At 53.0% G+C, this 16,889-nt stretch overlaps 1 protein-coding gene across 4 annotated transcripts; it reads right to left on the bottom strand.

Moving 5' to 3' along the window:
* Nucleotides 1-236: 236 nt before the first annotated feature.
* Nucleotides 237-16,262, bottom strand: LOC131832674 (H-2 class I histocompatibility antigen, Q10 alpha chain-like). 4 transcript variants are annotated; one of them, XM_059175985.1, is made up of 10 exons: nt 15,966-16,261; nt 15,293-15,413; nt 12,901-13,004; nt 6,624-6,884; nt 5,378-5,653; nt 4,236-4,427; nt 3,211-3,486; nt 2,986-3,090; nt 2,605-2,637; nt 237-2,363 (listed from the first exon to the last, which is right to left on the bottom strand). In XM_059175985.1, exons 1-10 carry the CDS (start codon nt 16,012-16,014, stop codon nt 2,305-2,307), a joined length of 1,476 nt encoding a protein of 491 aa, XP_059031968.1. In that variant the 5' UTR covers nt 16,015-16,261; the 3' UTR covers nt 237-2,304. The 4 variants fall into 4 exon arrangements, with proteins under 4 accessions (XP_059031968.1, XP_059031969.1, XP_059031971.1 ...); XM_059175986.1 differs by lacking the exon at nt 2,605-2,637 and having other exon boundaries at nt 15,966-16,262; XM_059175988.1 differs by lacking the exon at nt 4,236-4,427 and having other exon boundaries at nt 15,966-16,260.
* Between the last annotated feature and the right edge of the window lie 627 nt (nt 16,263-16,889).

Here is a 16,889-nt window from a genome sequence, read left to right as displayed (position 1 = left end):
TACTGCCTGAAGCGGTGCCCTTGGCAGCAGGAAGACCAGATTCTATCCGGGATGTGAACTACTCTAGCAGAGGAAGGGTTAGTTGGACTCAGGAAAAGGGGGGGAACAGCCTCTCCATCATCTGCTTCTCCACTAATACCCTGGGCCCTTATCCTGCTTCAGGAAAGACCATGTGTGCCCTTCCACAGGTGGGGGGCCACTTTGTACCCCAATTTTTTTTTCCATACAGACACCTGTAAAAATAAAACCTTTATTATCACAAAACCTTATTAATACAGATCCACAAGCCCTTATCTGAAACCCCTCGGGCCAGATATATTTAAGAATTCAGAATTCCTTGGGTTTTAGAAAGTGCCAAGGCACAGATGCTGAGCCTCACATAACATCTCCAGAGGTTGTCTGGCGTGACACGCAGTAATCAGACATCAGTACATCCGTAGAAAACTATGAAAAGGCCACACTGGCCCACAGATTGCCTCATTTCACTGCATGTTGGGTCTGGATGCCGAGGAAGAAACTTCTTTGGGTTTTGGATTTCAGAACTGCAGATAAGGGATTGCAGAGCTGGACTTAAACATGCCCATTTCCAGAATGGCACTGTGGTGGTGCCATGGTGAGGTGCCCAGACTTGCCAGAGTTCCTAGGCTTCCCTCCTGGCTCTGGCACGAACCAGCCATAGGACCCTGAGCTTCCCTTTCCTCTCCTGTAGCATGGATTTATTAATTCTCCCTCACAGGCGTGCCATGAGGATTGCACAGGTTAGCACTTGTGAAGTGCTCAGAACCCTGCTTTGTACACATGGATGGCATCACGGAGACAGGCAGGCAGACAGACAGACATGTAAGACAACAATTTCTGTACATTCGGGTGGTTCAGAGTTCCCTGCTGAGGCCCTTCAGGCCACCAGGGCAGATGGATCTTTTCTGAGTATCACAGATCTTCAATATCCTTGGGCCTGGGGCCTCCCAGGGCAGCAGACATGAAGGTTTCAGAAGTCCCAGAGGAGTTTCTGTCATACCTTGGGGTCCTCCAGAGAGGTGGAGGGGGCCCAACCTTGTGTCCTTTATGACAGTGCAGTGGTCCCAGTGCTGTGGCTCTAGAATCCCCTCCCCATGCACATCAGGTGGCCCAGACCAGAACTGCTTCCCGAATAGAATAAACAAGAATGTGTGCTCCCCAGGAGATTCTTGTTCACAAAGAAGACATGGGGTTTCTGCTCCACCGAACATTAGAGGTGAAGCTGGACCTTCCCCAGCCACACCCTTAGCAAGAATCTCAACAAGCATTTCCATGGGACAAGGTGGAGCTCCTCTGTCCCTTATTGTAAAACTTCAAACCATTCAAAAGGACAGGATGGAAAATACTAACCATATTGTTTCTGATCCTCCAGCTGCCCTCGGCTAACAGGCCCCTGGGCTGTCTGTCCCTCTGCACTTGTCCTCAGCTACACAAAGACCCCCCGCAACACACCCTCACCCCTACACACCTGCACGTACATCATGGACCCCCTCCCCCTCACACTCCCAGAACCACACATCCTTACAGACCCTAACACTTTAATCACCTTTACAAAAGAAAATACACATTCACACAAGAACACACTTCACAGAGAGGCAGGCATTTGGCCATTGCATCCAGATGCCCGCAGGTGGGGTCAAGATGCTGCTCCCTTAACTCCTGGACCAGTGTTCTGCTTCTTCCCTAACCGCCCAGAGCCTCAGTTTTCATGCTGGGGAGTGGCGGTGAGAATCACATTGCCCAACTCAGAGAGAGCCAGAGAGACTCAAGCGGGATTTACACTTAACAGGAAAGCATTCTAGGGCACCTGGGTGGCTCAGTGGGTTGAGCCTCTGCCTTGGGCTCGGGTCGTGATCTCGGGGTCCTGAGATCAAGCCCCGCATCAGGCTCTCTGCTCCGTGGGGAGCCTGCTTCCCCGTCTCCCTGCCTTCCTCTCTGCCTACTTGTGATGTCTGTCTGTCAAATAAATAAAATCTTTAAAAACAAAACAATACAAAAAAATAAAGGAAAGCATTCTGCTTGCTAACCGTCCAGTGAGAGCCCATCCAAGGAATTACTCCTGCCCTCCTCAGACAGGAGACAGACTTGGAAAAGGACTTCAGGAAGATGAAGAAAGTGATCTTAGTGGCACAAACTGCTTGGAGTGAGGCTGACGGAGCCATGGAGGGCTCCATTTTGGGGTGGGGTGGGCCCTTCACAGTGGGGTCACTGCGGCCAGCCAGCTAGTGCCCTAGAGGCCCCCACACACCCCACAAAACACCTCCTTGACCTGACGGTAAACATGTGTCAACAGAGTAGCTGAGCAGCCTCCATTCTCACTGGGCTCACTGGAGGGTCCTCTCCACCTGCAGGGGAGGAAGTGGGGAGGTGACCTGGCTTGCTCCCCAGCCCTCCCCCAAAGCCAGCGGTGGTTCCCTGTCCCCTCCACCTGGCTCCTGGACAGCGGGAGGGAGCAAGGGATGAGGCCGTGCTGGAGACAGAAAGCTCTCACCCACCACCCTTCCTCCATCTTTGGTTCTCAGGCATTGTAGCCATGCTTGGGAGCACCTGGGACTTCCTCTCTCCCCCTCCCCAACCCACAATCACCTGGGGCTCGTTTGCAAGATTCCTGATTCCTGGCTGTGGGGAGAAAAAGAACACAAAACCAGTGATCAGGTGTGTGGTAGGCAGAGGCGGTCTTCATTCCCTGCCTTCCATTCCTTCTCCCCCTCTAGGGCCCTTCCAAGGTCAGGCCTAGTGGTTTTCCCTGGCTGCAGGATCCGCAGGGTCCTCAAGGATGATGGATGGCAATGGGGTGGGAGTACTTGGGCTTTTCCACAGACGGGGGACAACAGCTCAATTGTAGTTGCTGCTCCCCAAGAGGGAATCGTTCTGCTGAAAGGATGGGTGAAGAGCCTTTCTTCCTACAGGGCTTGGCCAGCTGTGAGGGTACCTTTTTTTCTTCCACCCTTTTTTCTTCCCACCTACCTTGAGAGTACTGCTTGATGAAGATCAGCACTCCAGCCGTCAGCAAGAGAAAGATCAACATGGGGATAACCACAGCACTGGTTATCCACTGATGAGGGGGTGCTTCTGAGGAAGGCAGAGAAGAGGGAAGAGGGGTCAACAGCCTCAGACCATGGGGCTATCTCTAGGGACCTTGGCACCCTTCCCTGCTCCTCCACATCCCCTCCACCAGGTCCAGCTCCTCACCCCAGGTCACAGTGAATGTGTGGTTCAGGCCAGAGTGTTGCACATGGCAAGTGTACCGGTCCTCCATCCTGGCTGGCACCTGCACAGCTGCCCACGTCTGGTAGGTGCCATCTCCACTGGGGCGTGTCTCCACATACTCAGTTTCTAGCACCAGCTCCTCCTCACCCAGCCACCAGCTCAATGAGATGTCCCGTGGGTAGAAGCCCCGGGCCCAGCATTTCAGCGTGATGCCGCCATCCTGAGCTGTGTGTCTTGTCACCTGCACCGTGGGCGGCTCTGCAGAGAGAGGTTGAGAGAGAAAGGCTGATGAGAGGCTGCTCTCTGCCCACTCCTCATGTTTGATCCTGGGCTCCTCTGGCATCATCCAGGGTGGAGGACAGGAAGGAGTTGGAGACCAGGTCTCTCCCCAGGGGAGGCATTCAACCAGTATTGGAGGAAGGGATGACCTACTGCCAGCCATCCCAAAGGGGCACAATTCTGGGAATTCCTTAGTGAGGACGTGACTTCCTGCCCCCAACCTCCGGGAAGGTTCTGGGTGGGGCTGTTGGGTCCTATGTTGATAACCCCCTTCTTCTCACAGAAACCCTATGGTTTTCTCAGAGACTACATGCATCCCCATTACTCCTTCACATGGTAGGTGCCTAACAAGAGGCTGAATGAAGGCAAGGATGGTCCTTCCCTCACTTTGGAAGGAAGTGGTTGTGAGTATAGCTCCAGAGTCAGCCCAGAATTAAAGCCCAGCCTGACTCCTGTCCACACTCCCCCATGCTCTCAGGGCCTGAAGGGGATTCCTGAATTTTTGTTTTTTTCTCTCAGCGTTGTTCCAAACGACACTGTGCAGGTGTGATGGTTCATTTTATGTGTCAAATTTACTGGGCCACACAGTGCCTCAGCATTTGGTCAATCCTTATTCTGGGTGAGATGCCCATTTGAATTGGTAGATGCAGTAAAGCAGACTGTTCTCCCCAGTGTGAGTGAGGCCCCTTCCAATCACATGAGGATCCAAACAAGGCAGAAAGTCTAACCTCCTGCCTGATCTCCTGCAGCTGGGACATCAGTCTTTTCCTGTCTATGGACTGAAACTGAAACACTGGCTCTCCTGGGTCTCTGGCTTGCCAGCTGCAGATCTCGGAACTCCCGGTCCTCCATGGTCATGTGAGCCGATTCCTTAACTCTCTCTCTCCACATCCTGTTTGGTTCTGTGTCTGTGGAGATTTCTGCCTGGTCCAACAGGTGACAGGTAGATGATATCCCCTGAGCGCTGGAAGAGCGCTCAACAGTCATGTAAGACACCAGTATGGTGCTTCCGGGAGACAAAGCTATTGTCACCATCCCTGTAATACTGACAAGGACACTGAGGCACAGAAAGGGCAAGTGACTCGCCCAGGGTCACAATGTGGCTCTGGATGCTAGGGTCCAATGCCTGAGCTGGGACCCACCACACTCTGCTCTCATAATCACATCTTCTCTTGATGTTATTTGCCCTGCCTTCCCTTCAAGGACCATCCTTCCTGTTGCCTCAGCTGATTCACATGGTGCTGCTCAGTCACCAGACATCCATGGTGTGCTGGATGCTCTGACCAGCCCCACCCACCAGCAGCCGATGAGGCCTCTGCCACAGCACCCCCAAGCACCCACCTTCCCTAGTGTTCATCCCAGTCCGTCCCGCCAGCCCTGATGGATGGAGTCAGGAGAAGTACAGGACACACCTAGGATCTGAGGAGCATGTTTAGCATGAAGGGTGTGTGAGGGCAGAGGGGCAAAGGGCCTCAGCTTCCCTGGCAGTCCCCAGTAGTCCAGGGACTGGCCTAGTGAGGAATGCTATCCCCTGGGACCTGAGGTCCATTTCTGAAGGAGAACCGCAGGACGTTAAGCCCCTGGAGGGCTTTATGAATCGCCTAATTTAACATACTCACTCTATGGGTGATTAACATGAGGCCTAGAGTGAAGGCCTCACTTACCAAGACCACAGTATGGTTCACCTCGTCTGGAATGAGGGCCCGAGATCGAGTTCTGCTCTACATGAGGAAGCCCTCGGCTAGTCAGCCTTCTTTCTGGGGCTCAGTGGGGTTAGCTGAGACAGGGGAACACAATCTGCCTCCTCACCTCCACCCCCAGACTCTCAAGCACAGGAGTGTGGGCCCTGCAGCGACAGGCTGCACCTTACCTTTCCGGGTGAGGCTCTGGCCACCCAGCTCCAGGTACCTGCGCAGGGAAACAAGGCAGAGGCCTTCCAGGTAGGCCTTGTCGTACTCAGCGTAGCAGCGCTCTGTCTCCCACCAGCTCTTGGTCCGCATGGCTGCAGGTTTGGCCGACACCCAGTTCAGAGTCTCCAGGTCCAGTGACAGGTGGTCCTGCCCATCGAAGCCGAACTGCCAGAAGCTGTGGGTGTGGCCGTCCTCCCGGATCTCACAGCCGAACATCCGCTGGGTACTGTGCATGCCTGCATATGTGGGTGAGAAGGCTGCCATTTGCTTGCGATATGGGGTTGGATCCGTGAGAGCCAGAGAGAAGCCCAGCGCCTGAGGGTGCCTCTGAAGGGTGAGGGGCAGGGTGGCGGTGTTTAAAAAAGAAGGCTCCCCTGGGAACTGTCATGAGCAGCCAGGGCTGAGCGGCCTCTTGGGCCTCTTACAGGAGAATCCTTGGGTTCATAGCTAGAGCCATCAGAAGAACTCAGCTCTTTATGGTTGGAAGAGGTCCTCAAGAAATACTCATGGTAAGACTGGGTCACACCCCAAATTCAGATATGTGAAAGACATGTTCAGATGTGAGACTAGCTGCTAGCAAAGTGGCTGGGGTGCTTATCCTCGGGCCCCTGGGCTACTGTGTAGCTCTTCCCAGTCTCTGGTTTTTATACCTAAGACTGGGTTTCCAGGCATGGGAGGAGGGCAGCACTGGCAGCAGCCAGCAGGGGATGGGAGCTTGTCCCTGCTGAGAGGAGGGGGTGGCCCGAGGGAACCGCTCCTAAATTCCTCCCGTGCACTGGGTAGAGCAGGGTCCTCAGTTAGGTTCTCTCTCCCACCCTGAGCTGTCTGCCTGCTTCAAGTTCATGTGGCTTCCCACCCTGCATGGCAGAGGTGGTGTCTGAGAGCCTGGCAGTGGGTGTGAGGGAGGGAAACCTCTGTCAGTCTGCAGGAGTCTGGAACCCCAGGTAGCTGAAGGGGAGGCATTGTGGGGCACAAGCTTGCTGTGCTGACCACATGGGCTGGCTGCTGGAGCCACAACAGATTCTGAAGCCCCGGGAGGCCCCGCTTCGCTGTGGGGATAGAGTTATGCATCAGGGCCATGCCTTGAATCCTCTTATGGGCTCAGGGGGGCGGCCTCTATCCACTAATGGAAAGGCATAGCTGCCCAGAGGGTCAGCTTGAAGAGTGTGCAGGAAAGGGGTGGGGCAGCGGGAGCCTCTGACGCACCAGTGCTCTGGTTGTGGTAGCCCATCACGGTCCATGTCTCCACCTGCTGCACCTTTGCCCAGGCCCTCTGCTTCTGAGTCTCTGTCTCCCAGTACTGGGCATCCACAGTTGCCATCCACGGGGCCTGGGGCTTGGCCCTGTCCACACGACTGTCATAATGGATGAAGGGCTGGTCGTCCACGTAGCCTACAGCCAGAAACTGGGGAAGGTCCGGGCCTGGCTCTGACAAGGCCAGGTAGTGGTAGTGGAGAGAGTGTGTCCCTGTGAAGACATAAGACAGTCAGACTCATGTGCTCTGCCATGAGTGTGCCACACTGCAGGCCTATGTGACTGGTGGGGGTGGCCATGCAAACCTAACCAGGGTATTTGCCATCAGTAAGAGCAAGAACTGGGGATTTCGGTTAAAAAGTAAGGGTAGCCAAATAGTTTAAATAAAGAATCAGTCATTCAGTCAAACATCGAGGCCAGCGTTCATGTGGTAAGTCTTGCGGACTTTAGGCTTGTGGAAGTTTTCTGCCCCTCCGCCTTCACTCAGGGTTTACTTACTCTTTACTTACTGACTTCACACTCTTCTCTGTAAGTGTGATTATCTGGTTTCCCATCTCACAGTTTCAAAGGTATGATAAAAAAAAACCTGGTTGTCTGGCAACTTAATTTCTGTGGATTTATTCATTCTCCAGAGCTACCTGATAAAGTGAGACCACTATTCCTAGCTTGAACCACTGCTGCCAAGTTGGTGGCATCTTGACTGCATTCCCCACTCCCTCCTGTTCCCACAGGAGACACTGCCAGTCATCTCTTTAAGTCCAAATGCAACCTCAAGGTTTGTTCTCCACCATCTCTAGAAGCACCAGCTTATCCATTCACCTTAGTGCTGGAGATGAGATTTAGCAGCTCACCCTGACTCAAGCTATAAAAACAAGTGCTGTATCTTTAAAAAACTTACCCCACCTTTCTCAGGGGCTCACTCCCAGAGACTCACCCATAGCTCACATCTTCTTTTTCTTTTTTTTTTAAACTGTGCACCGCAATATTGAGTTTGAACTCATGACCCTGAGATCAAGACCTGGACTGAGATCAAGAGTCTGATGCTTACCAACTGAGCCACCCAGGGGCCCCTCCCTTACTTCACTTTTTTTTTTTTTTTAAGACTTTATTTATTTACTTATTTGACAGGGAGATAGCACAGGTAGAGCAGCAGGCAGAGAAGAGGGAGAAGCAGGTCCTCTGCTGAGCAGGGAGCTTGCCATGAGGCTCGATCCCAGGATCATGACCCAAGCCAAAGGCAGATGCTTAACCAACTGAGCCACCCAGGCGCCCCTCCCTTACTTCATTAAGGAAGGTTTTGCTCAGGACCCTTTGGTGGCTCAGTTGGTTAACTGTCTTAGCTTCAGTGCAGGTATTGATTCCAGAGTCCAGGAGTCTTGGGATTGAGCCCCATGTCCGGTTCCCTGCTCATTGGGGAGTGTGCTTCTGCCCCTCACTCTGCTTGTGCTCACTCACTCTCAAATAAATAAATAAAATAAAAAGGTTTTGCTCAAATGCTACTTTTCTCAGTGAAGCCTTCCTTGCCCACTCCACTTTCTGTGGAGCATTACCACCACATAGAGGATGTACACTTGACTTGGTTTTTCTCTCTCTTTTTGCCGATTTTATTTATTTATTTGCCAGAGAGAGAAACAGAGCACAAGCAGGAGGAGCGGCAGGCAGAGGGAGAAGCAGACTCCTCACTGAGCATGGAGCCCGATACAGGATTCAATCCCAGGACCCTGGGATCACGACCTGAGCCGAAGACAGACGCTGAACCACCCCAGCATCCCTACCTGTTTCTCTTGTTAATAGTCTCTTCCCTGTAATGTCAGTTGCCCAGGGGCAGAGATTCCTCTAAGGATCCTTCTTTCCCAGCCTAGAACAGCTTCTGGCACATAAAAGATGCTCAATATTTGAACATTCAAATGTGAAAGGAGGAGTCAAGCACATCTCCTCCCTCATAGCTCTCTTTAAGCTCCACTGAAGCCACAGCAAACTCGGCCCTGGCCCTTTGTACCTGCTGTTCCTTCTGTCCCAGCCATGCTCCTTCTCTTCTCTTGGCCAATGCCTCTCATCCCTCAGCTTGCAGTTCAGGTGCCCCTTCCTCCAGGAAGCCCTCCTGCTTCCACCTGCCAACCCTCAGTGCAGCCTCTGCATTCCCTGTGAAACTGTGGGTTCCAAGGGGGCAGGCAATACATCTAACTGTGTCACCACTATTTCCATGGGTCTTGGGGAGAACATCATGCTTGGCACACAGTGGATACTGCCTGCCTTTATTGAGAGGGAAAAAAACCCAAGAGCATGAAAGGCAAGGATGATGATGATCACAGCTGTCACTTTTGGAGAGTGACTGCTCTATGTCCTGCACCAGTCTGACTGCTTTTCTTTCATTCACTATCGCAGTTGATCCTTATTATGAACCTAAGACGTTGGTGTGATTGGCCCCATTTCATAGAGGAAGGAACTGAGACCCAGGGGAGGGTGAGTACAGTACCAAAGCCATGCACTAGATAAGAGAAGCCTGGATTCTCTCCCCAGAGCCCATTTTTTCCTAAGCTTAGGAAGAGGATGAGGAGCTCTCTTCTTGCACTGGTGAAACTTTTCATGTGAGGCAAGAGGGATCAACGTTGAAAGGGAGTGAAGGGCTGACATTAGGCCTGGGCTGGTGTAGGCCTCCTGGGAAATGACGGACTCTCAGGGTGCTGTTTCTTTACAAACCACCGAGTTAAGATTAGTGGGGTGGTTCCTGGGCTGGGAGCTATGAGCAGGGACACAGGCTTTGCTAGGAACAGAGACTGGCTTCTCTATGCTAAGGTGACCCACCTGGTCCTTGGCTCCAATCTGCAGTAGCTGCCTGTCCTGAGTGTGGGGCAAAGAGACTGTGTCTTTGGGTAGTTGCCTTCTGGGTGATGGGGAAGCATGCACATTGTACTTTCTGTCCTCTCTCCTCCTTAGCTAAGGCCACACGGTGTGGTAGGCTGAATTCTGGACCCCTAAGACATCCCTGGAACCTATGAATGTTACCTTACAGGGTAACAGGGATTCTGTAGATGTGATTAAATTAAGGATCCTAAGATGCAGAGATTATCCTGGATTGTCTAGGCTGGCCCTGAATGTTTCCTTATGAAAGGGGACAGAAGGACACTCTGTGACTACCACAGAAGGGGATGTGAGAACGGAACAGAGAAAGAGGCAGGAAGGTGCAGTGAGCCAAGGAATGCAGCTCTAGAAGCTGGAAAAGGCAAAGAAATGGGTTCTTTCCTAGAGCCTCTGTAGGGAGCTGTCCCATGGCACCTTAGTCTCAGCCCAGAGAAGCCCATTTTGGACTTTTGATTTCCATAACTCTATGAAAATAAATGTGTGTCGTCCTTAAGCTACAAAGTTGTGGTACCCTTGTTATAGCAGCTATAGAAAACAAATACACATAATATGAGACCAATGTCTGATGTGTCTTTTGAGTTTGGTGGACAGTTCAAACCTAGGCACCCTGGAAGTCCTGCTACCCTGGAACAGAGAGAAGGATGCACAATCTGGGAAGAAGGACGTCCTCTGAGAGCTGTGCCAGTTTTCAAGCTGCCTCCAAGATGGGGACCTGGTGGATGCTGAGAGCGGGTGCAGGGACCCTGGGTCCCCACTACTGAAGCAAAGAGGCCACAGAGGTGCTGATATGCTCTTCCCTCAGTGTGAGGAGGTGGGAAAGGACAAGTGAGCCAAGTTCAGGCCTGCAGGGAAGGGAGCAACATACATCTGGTTGTTCTTCTGGGACAGATACACAATTTCCTTGCTAGATCATGTGACTATTTATGACTGTTAACTTGCTTTAACAGCCAGTGACTTCTGGTTAAAAATGAGAAGATGTCTACCCATGTATTATTTTGTAAAGTTACAAAATAGTTCTAAAGCACGTAGGTACTGGTCCCTGTCCCAAGCACTTTACAAAATTTTGGCTCCATTAACCCTCATAACGATTTTATCGGGCAGGTACTGCTGTGCCAATCTATGACTAATGGGGAAACTGAGCCCCAAAGATGCAAAGTCGCCTGCCAAGTAGCAAAAAGCAGGGCCAGACGGCATACCCAGGTTCTCACAATGCCCCCTGGGCTGCATCTGCCCTTTAGTGAACCCACGAAGGGCTGACACTGTGTAGGGGCACACACAAGCAGCCCTCTCCCCACGACATCTCCCCACTCTTTGCCCTCCACAGACACCTCCCTGGACATGGTTTCAATGGGCTCAGCTCTGCCCAGCCTTGCCCATATGGCCAGGCAGGGCCCTCCCTTTTGCCCCACTCAGCAAGTACCTTCTGAGCACCTGCTGTTTATCTGGCCCTCTCAGAAGCCCTGGGGATGCTGGGAAAGCACAATGGCCCCAAGTGCATGCTCTTAGGAAGCTCCCATGAAAGCAGGATAAGCAAGATAAATGAATAAAATGTATGACAGACTGGCCAGCAGTAAGCTCTGAGGAGACCAAAAAGAAAAAAAATAAATAAATAAAGCAGAGACATACAGCGTGTTAGGGGTGGGTTTAAAATTTTAGATAGAATGGACAGGGAAGCCCCCCTCCACCCCCAAGGAGACTCCTGAATAAAGACCTGAAGGAGCCATGTAAAGGTCTAGAAGAGAGCTTTCTGGGTCTGCAGAAGGGAAAGCTAGTGGAAAGGTCCTGGGGGCAGCAGTATTCTTCTGATATTCCGAGGCTTTTGCAGTAACATGGGAGAAGAATTAAATGGTGGTGTGACTCAGGAGCTATAGATGTTAGCAGCAGCAGGGAAAGAATGGGTTGACTCCCAAATCCTTCCTAGGCTTGTCCAGATTGTTCCTGGAATGGCCTGGATACAGCCTCTGGTCTACCTCTCCCTGCCAGGGAGGTTCTGGTTTCTGGCATCTGCTCTGCCTTGGACTACTTCACCCATGGTCCACACCCTGGCATCTGGGGCCCATACCAGGAGTCAGGGGACAATTCAAGGACAAGTTCATGATTGTGGCCCCTCATTCAGCTGGCTTGCAGCTATTGCCTTCCACAGACCCTATCGGGGGCTACCCATTCCTTCTTCCCTGAAAATCCCACTGCTGTCTACTCTGCCTACTAGATGGTCCTGGGAGCCTGGCCTGCTCTCTGGGTGGGAGGTGCTCCCAGGCTGCCCATACCTATCTTTTTGACCCGGGAGGACAGTATGAGCTGGAACTAGGTTCCTCCTAGCTAACTGGATCCAAGACAGACCCTCATGCCTGGTGCTCCAGCCCTGAGTGCGGCAAAAGCAGTTGAGGAATCATTAGGCTACCTCTGTAGTTTTCGGGGGGAGCACCCCTACTAGCCTGGGGTTAGTGCCGGCCACAGTAAGACCACAGCAGGAGGAAGTGGGGGCCACATGGCAGGTGTCCAGAGGAATCTGCTTATGCTGTGACATGCTGTGACATGCCCGTCGCTGCCTCAGGCCCTATGTCATCAGCCCTCCCCCACTTCTTCCGTCACTGCTGAGTCCTGGTCACTGAGACAGTTCGCCAGCCCCACAAGAAAGGGGCAGTGCTGCCCTCTTTCACACAGCTTCCCTCTTTCTCTGACTGGTGGGGGAGGGAGGTGCCCCACCCCTTTCCTACAACCCACGTGGCATTGCCACTCTCTAGCTGTGTGGTTCTGTTCCACAGCTCCAGGCTTTGATTTCCTCATCTGTAGGTGAGGGCAATTACTTGACCTGTTCCACAGTGCTGGAGTGTTCAGTGAGCTAATAAATATAAAGAAGTACAGGCAGGGGGATGCCTGGGTGGCTCAGTTGGTTGAGCAGCTGCCTTCGGCTCAGGTCATGATCCTGGCATCCTGGGATTGAGTCCCACATCGGGCTCCTTGCTTGGCAGGGAGCCTGCTTCTCCCTCTGCCTCTGCCTGCCCTGCTATTCTGTCTGCCTGTGCTCACTCTCTCTCCCTCTCTCTCTCTGACAAATAAATAAAAATCTTTAAAAAAAAAAAAAAAAAAAAGAAGAAGAAGTACAGGCAGGGAGAAAGGGCTCTGCAGACATCATGTGCTTAGCCTTCATCCTTTCCTATCTGGAAAGGAGAGGTGGGGATGGGAAAAAGAGAGCTGGAGTGAAGAAGCCCCCTGGGGCACCCTCCAGAGGGTCTGGCCTCTCTGTCCCCCACCAGGGCAAAGACAGCCTACCAGATTCCCAGATGTGGAGGTGCCCTCCTGCATCGCTGGGGGCCCCTGGCCTCTGCCATCTTGCCCCCTTGTCAGCAGGTGGGCAGTCCCTTACCTCCAGGCCATGGTTTGTTTTCTAACTTCAGGTTGGCTAGTTCTGCCATCACCATCTTCGCTAAGGAAGCTGGGCCATCGGCCACCACAGGCAACCCCCAGGGGCTCTCTGCAAGGGGGAAATGGAAAAGGGAAGTATGATTCTCAAGGCATAAATATGTTACACATCCTTGTCTCTGCTTAGAGAGATGGTATGAAATGATGAAGAGAGGCACGCTGGAAGGGAAGAGGGACAGGGAAGCCTTGTCTCAGGATTGACTAGGAGCTTCTTCAGCATGGAGGTGTAAAACCAACAGGGCTGAGTTCTGGGTCTTGGTGCCAGAGCTTTAGAAATATTGATTTGTGGCATTTTTTTACTGTATTCCTGTGAGGTAGGCCCTGATGGCGTCTACCTGGAAGGCAGGGCTGAGTTGCCCCTACTCCTGCCAGAGGTTTCCCCACCCAGCTATTCCTGCCCCTCCTGGACGTTCTGCTTGGTCCTGCCCAGCTCTGTCCACTTGCTCAGCTGTGTCCTAGCATTACCCATGTGGCAAACAGCTGGTGAGCACCTATTACAAGCCAGGCACTGAGCTAGGTGGAGGGTGGATGTGAGGACAGAGATAAACCAAGACCATCATGGGCCTGAAAAAGCTCAGGTCTGACAGGGAGGACACAACAAACAAGTAGGTCCAATAAGCTGAGCAGAGCTGATAAGTGCCATGGCACAGGAAGTCCCAGGCACCAGAATACCTTGGGGTGGGAAGGTGCTGGGGTCAGGGGCCTTCTAAGCTGAAACCTAGAGGGGACCTCAACAGCTGTGGGGCTGGGTAAGGAGGGAAGAACATTCTAGGCTAATCAATCTAGTGTGGTTACAGGACCACCTGCCTCAGTGCCACGTGGGAACTTGCTAAAAATGCAAATTTGCAGGACCCAACCTAGCCCTACTGAATCCGAAACTCTGGCTGGGGGTGAGGGGGGGGGGTCCAGCTTTCTGTAGTTCAATAAGCCCTCTGGGTGATTCTAAAGGTTGAGCCACTTCAAACTTCCCTGCTGGAGCACTCATGATACCTGCTCCATGAAAGCCACTTCCTCATCCCTAGCTTTGGAAGTGAAAGCCGGGCACCCAGGAATGTTGTGAGGGGGCCTTCTTTTGGCTACCTCCCCTCCATGTGCCATCTCTCTCCTAAGGTTTAGTATACCCTGGGGTTATCTCTTCCCTCCTTCCCTCCTCCTCCTCGGCTTGGGGTCCCGACTCCTTAGGTCAGCCCTGGTCAATCCCTCCATAAAATGACAGGGCCTATGTGCAAACACCCATGACCATCTCTGCCACACAATATTGGAATCACCTATATGCCCCTATATTACACCCAGGGAGAGTTGGGGGGACTGTGTGAACCTGAAAACCAACACAGTCTTGGCCCAGAGACACAGTGGCCCATGCCCCTGGGGTCCTGTTCCAAGGACTGAACTCTCCCTCAATCTTTCCAGACATCCAAGGTGATTCTCTTTCAAATGTTTTCCATGGGTCGCTGAGGGCTGAATCCTCCTGTGTGTCCGTCCTGTTGACTTCAGGAGCCTCAGCTTGGAAGGAATAAAGAACCTCTTGATTTTCACTAACCTCTGGCTGAAACTTAGCCTTTCTCCTATGGTGAAGGCAACGAAGCTGTGCGGGATTAGCAGGACCCGTGCTTTGGATTTGGACAGAAGCCACAGGTGCTTCTGAATCACATGACAGTTGTTGCAGACACCTGGACATATGCTCTGCTCTCACTGGTTCCCAGTTCTGGGAATTGTTGCTATTTGGGGCTATAACTTAAGGTGTTAACTTAGTAGCACACATACTACACCTCACACATTTCTATTTCTAGTTAAATTCTATTAACTACTATATTAAAATTTTTTAATAGCTTTATAGAAACATAATTAGATTCCTTTGTAAGCCTATATATTTCTATTTACTTATTCATGTTTGTTTATTTAGACAGCACGCTAGCAGGGAAGGGGCAGAGAGAGTCGGAGAGTGAGAATCGAAGCAGGCTGCACCTTACACTCCTGGGGAGTCTTATGGGGGCTCCATCTCAGGACCCTGAGATCATGACCTGAGCGGAAATCAAGAATGGACATCAAGATTCCCAAGCTTAAATGACTTAACAACTCAGGCACCCCCCCCCCCACCACCATGTATTTCATTTTATGCATTAAAAACATTCTGAGACCGGGTCAAAGCCATAAAAAAGGCTCAGAACTCCGACTTTAGATCCTGCCAGAAGCGTCCTCCCTGGGCCCTAGTTTAAACTTGTAAATATTAAATTAAGGACTGCTTTGTAAGTTGAAATGGCTTCTTGTATGTGAAGCACTTCAAAGAGTTGGGCCTGAGGGTGACCCCCTCTTGGTATTACTGTGATAGTGGACACTTCCCCTTCTGTGCTGATAAGCGTTCCAACATCTGTGTGGCAGGAGGGCGAGGCCCCAGGGCAGCGGTGGGGAAATCCAGGATGAGGTCAGGCTCGGGTAGCAATGTCAGAAGAATTAAAACTGGGAAAGAATGGAAATTCCGGGCCAGGTCAGAGAAACCCTCGTTGCACCTGTTCCCGCCCCCCTCCCCCCACCTCAGGGGACGCCCTGGTAACCCGAGACCGCCTCGTCAAGCCTCCAGGGACACCCACCGTGGAGGGCGGGGGGGCCTGCCCGAGCTAGCTGGCAAGGGGACGTGCCTGCTTCTCTGATTCCTGCCCCCATCCCCAGGGCCTCCCGGGAGGGCCCAGCCCCAGGAACCGAGCGGCGTCCAACGGGGGTTCCTACGGGGACCCCCAAGAAGCTACGACACCGGCCGAGTCCTGGCCGGCGTCACCGCCAGCCCTCCGCGTCCCGCCGGCTTCCCGCAGGGCTCTAAGCCAGACGCGGGGGCCACAGCGGGAAGCCCCAAACGGGGGCTCTAACCCAGGGCTCCACGCCACCTGCGGGCCTGGGTCGGTTCTCACCCGCCCCGCTCTCCAAACCGGGAATGGCCTCCGATCGCCCCAACCACGCGCTGCCGGGCGTCCCCTGGGGTTCTGCCACAGGGCCCCCGCCTCTCCGCCCCATCACCTGCCGCGCTCTCCAGCATTAGACGCCACAGCTGCAGGAGCAGCAGCATCGTCCGCGGCGGCGTCCAGGCGCGCGCGCCCCCGAGGACCCGCGAGCCCGGGTCAGCCAGCCTAGCGAGCAGCCCCCGGGCGTCGATTTCCCCGGAGTCGGTCCTCAGCTGTGCTGGGTGGGGTGTGCTGGCGCTAAACCCGGAGAGCTAGCGCACGGGTCCGTAATGGGGCGCGGGTCAGTAATGGGGCGCTGGCGCGACCTCAGCCGACCCGCTGGGTCCTCGCTCCGCTCTGCCCCGCCCCGCTCTGCTCGGCCCAGGCTCAGCTCCGATGGCGATTGGGCTGCTCCGCCCCGCCCCTCTCAGCTCCGCCGGGCTCCGGTTCCGCTCTGCCCCGCCCCACTCGGCTTGGCTCAGGCTCCCCTCAGCTCTGGCCTGCTCTGTCACGAAGGCGTCTGCAACAAGCATCATGAGATTCGGAAACACCTGTGGTTTCCACTGGGGAGGGAAGCGCAGGTCTTGCTAATACTGCCGAGCTTTGCTACCCCCGTTCCCGGTGGGAAGAACTGGCTCAATCTCGGCTAAAGGTTGGAGAAAATAAAGGTTATTTTTCCATCCAGGATTACAGACCCCTGAATTCTCACCAGGAACCCTCATGTTTTGGATAATAGTTTTCACCTGGGGGGTTTCTGTTACCGAAAGGGTCCGTAGACAAAAGGACAAGACTGATACAAAGCGAAGGTCAAGCAAAGCTTTATTTCACGCCAATACCAGTCGACTTGGGTGAATTCTTCTGAGGCTCTGCACCTACCAAGGAGTGGCATTCTTTACTCACCTGGTGAGGCTGCTGGGAACTCTGTAAGCAAGGTATCAGGCCAACGGTTACAAAGGGCTTTACAGCTCCAGGTTTCATAAAGTCAACCTTAGTTCCTTTA

The sequence above is a fragment of the Mustela lutreola genome, chromosome 5, assembly GCF_030435805.1.
Source record: "Mustela lutreola isolate mMusLut2 chromosome 5, mMusLut2.pri, whole genome shotgun sequence".
Classification (NCBI taxonomy): Eukaryota; Metazoa; Chordata; class Mammalia; order Carnivora; family Mustelidae; genus Mustela; species Mustela lutreola.
Note: the sequence above shows the minus strand (reverse complement) of the source record. Positions and strands in the feature narration are given on the sequence as shown.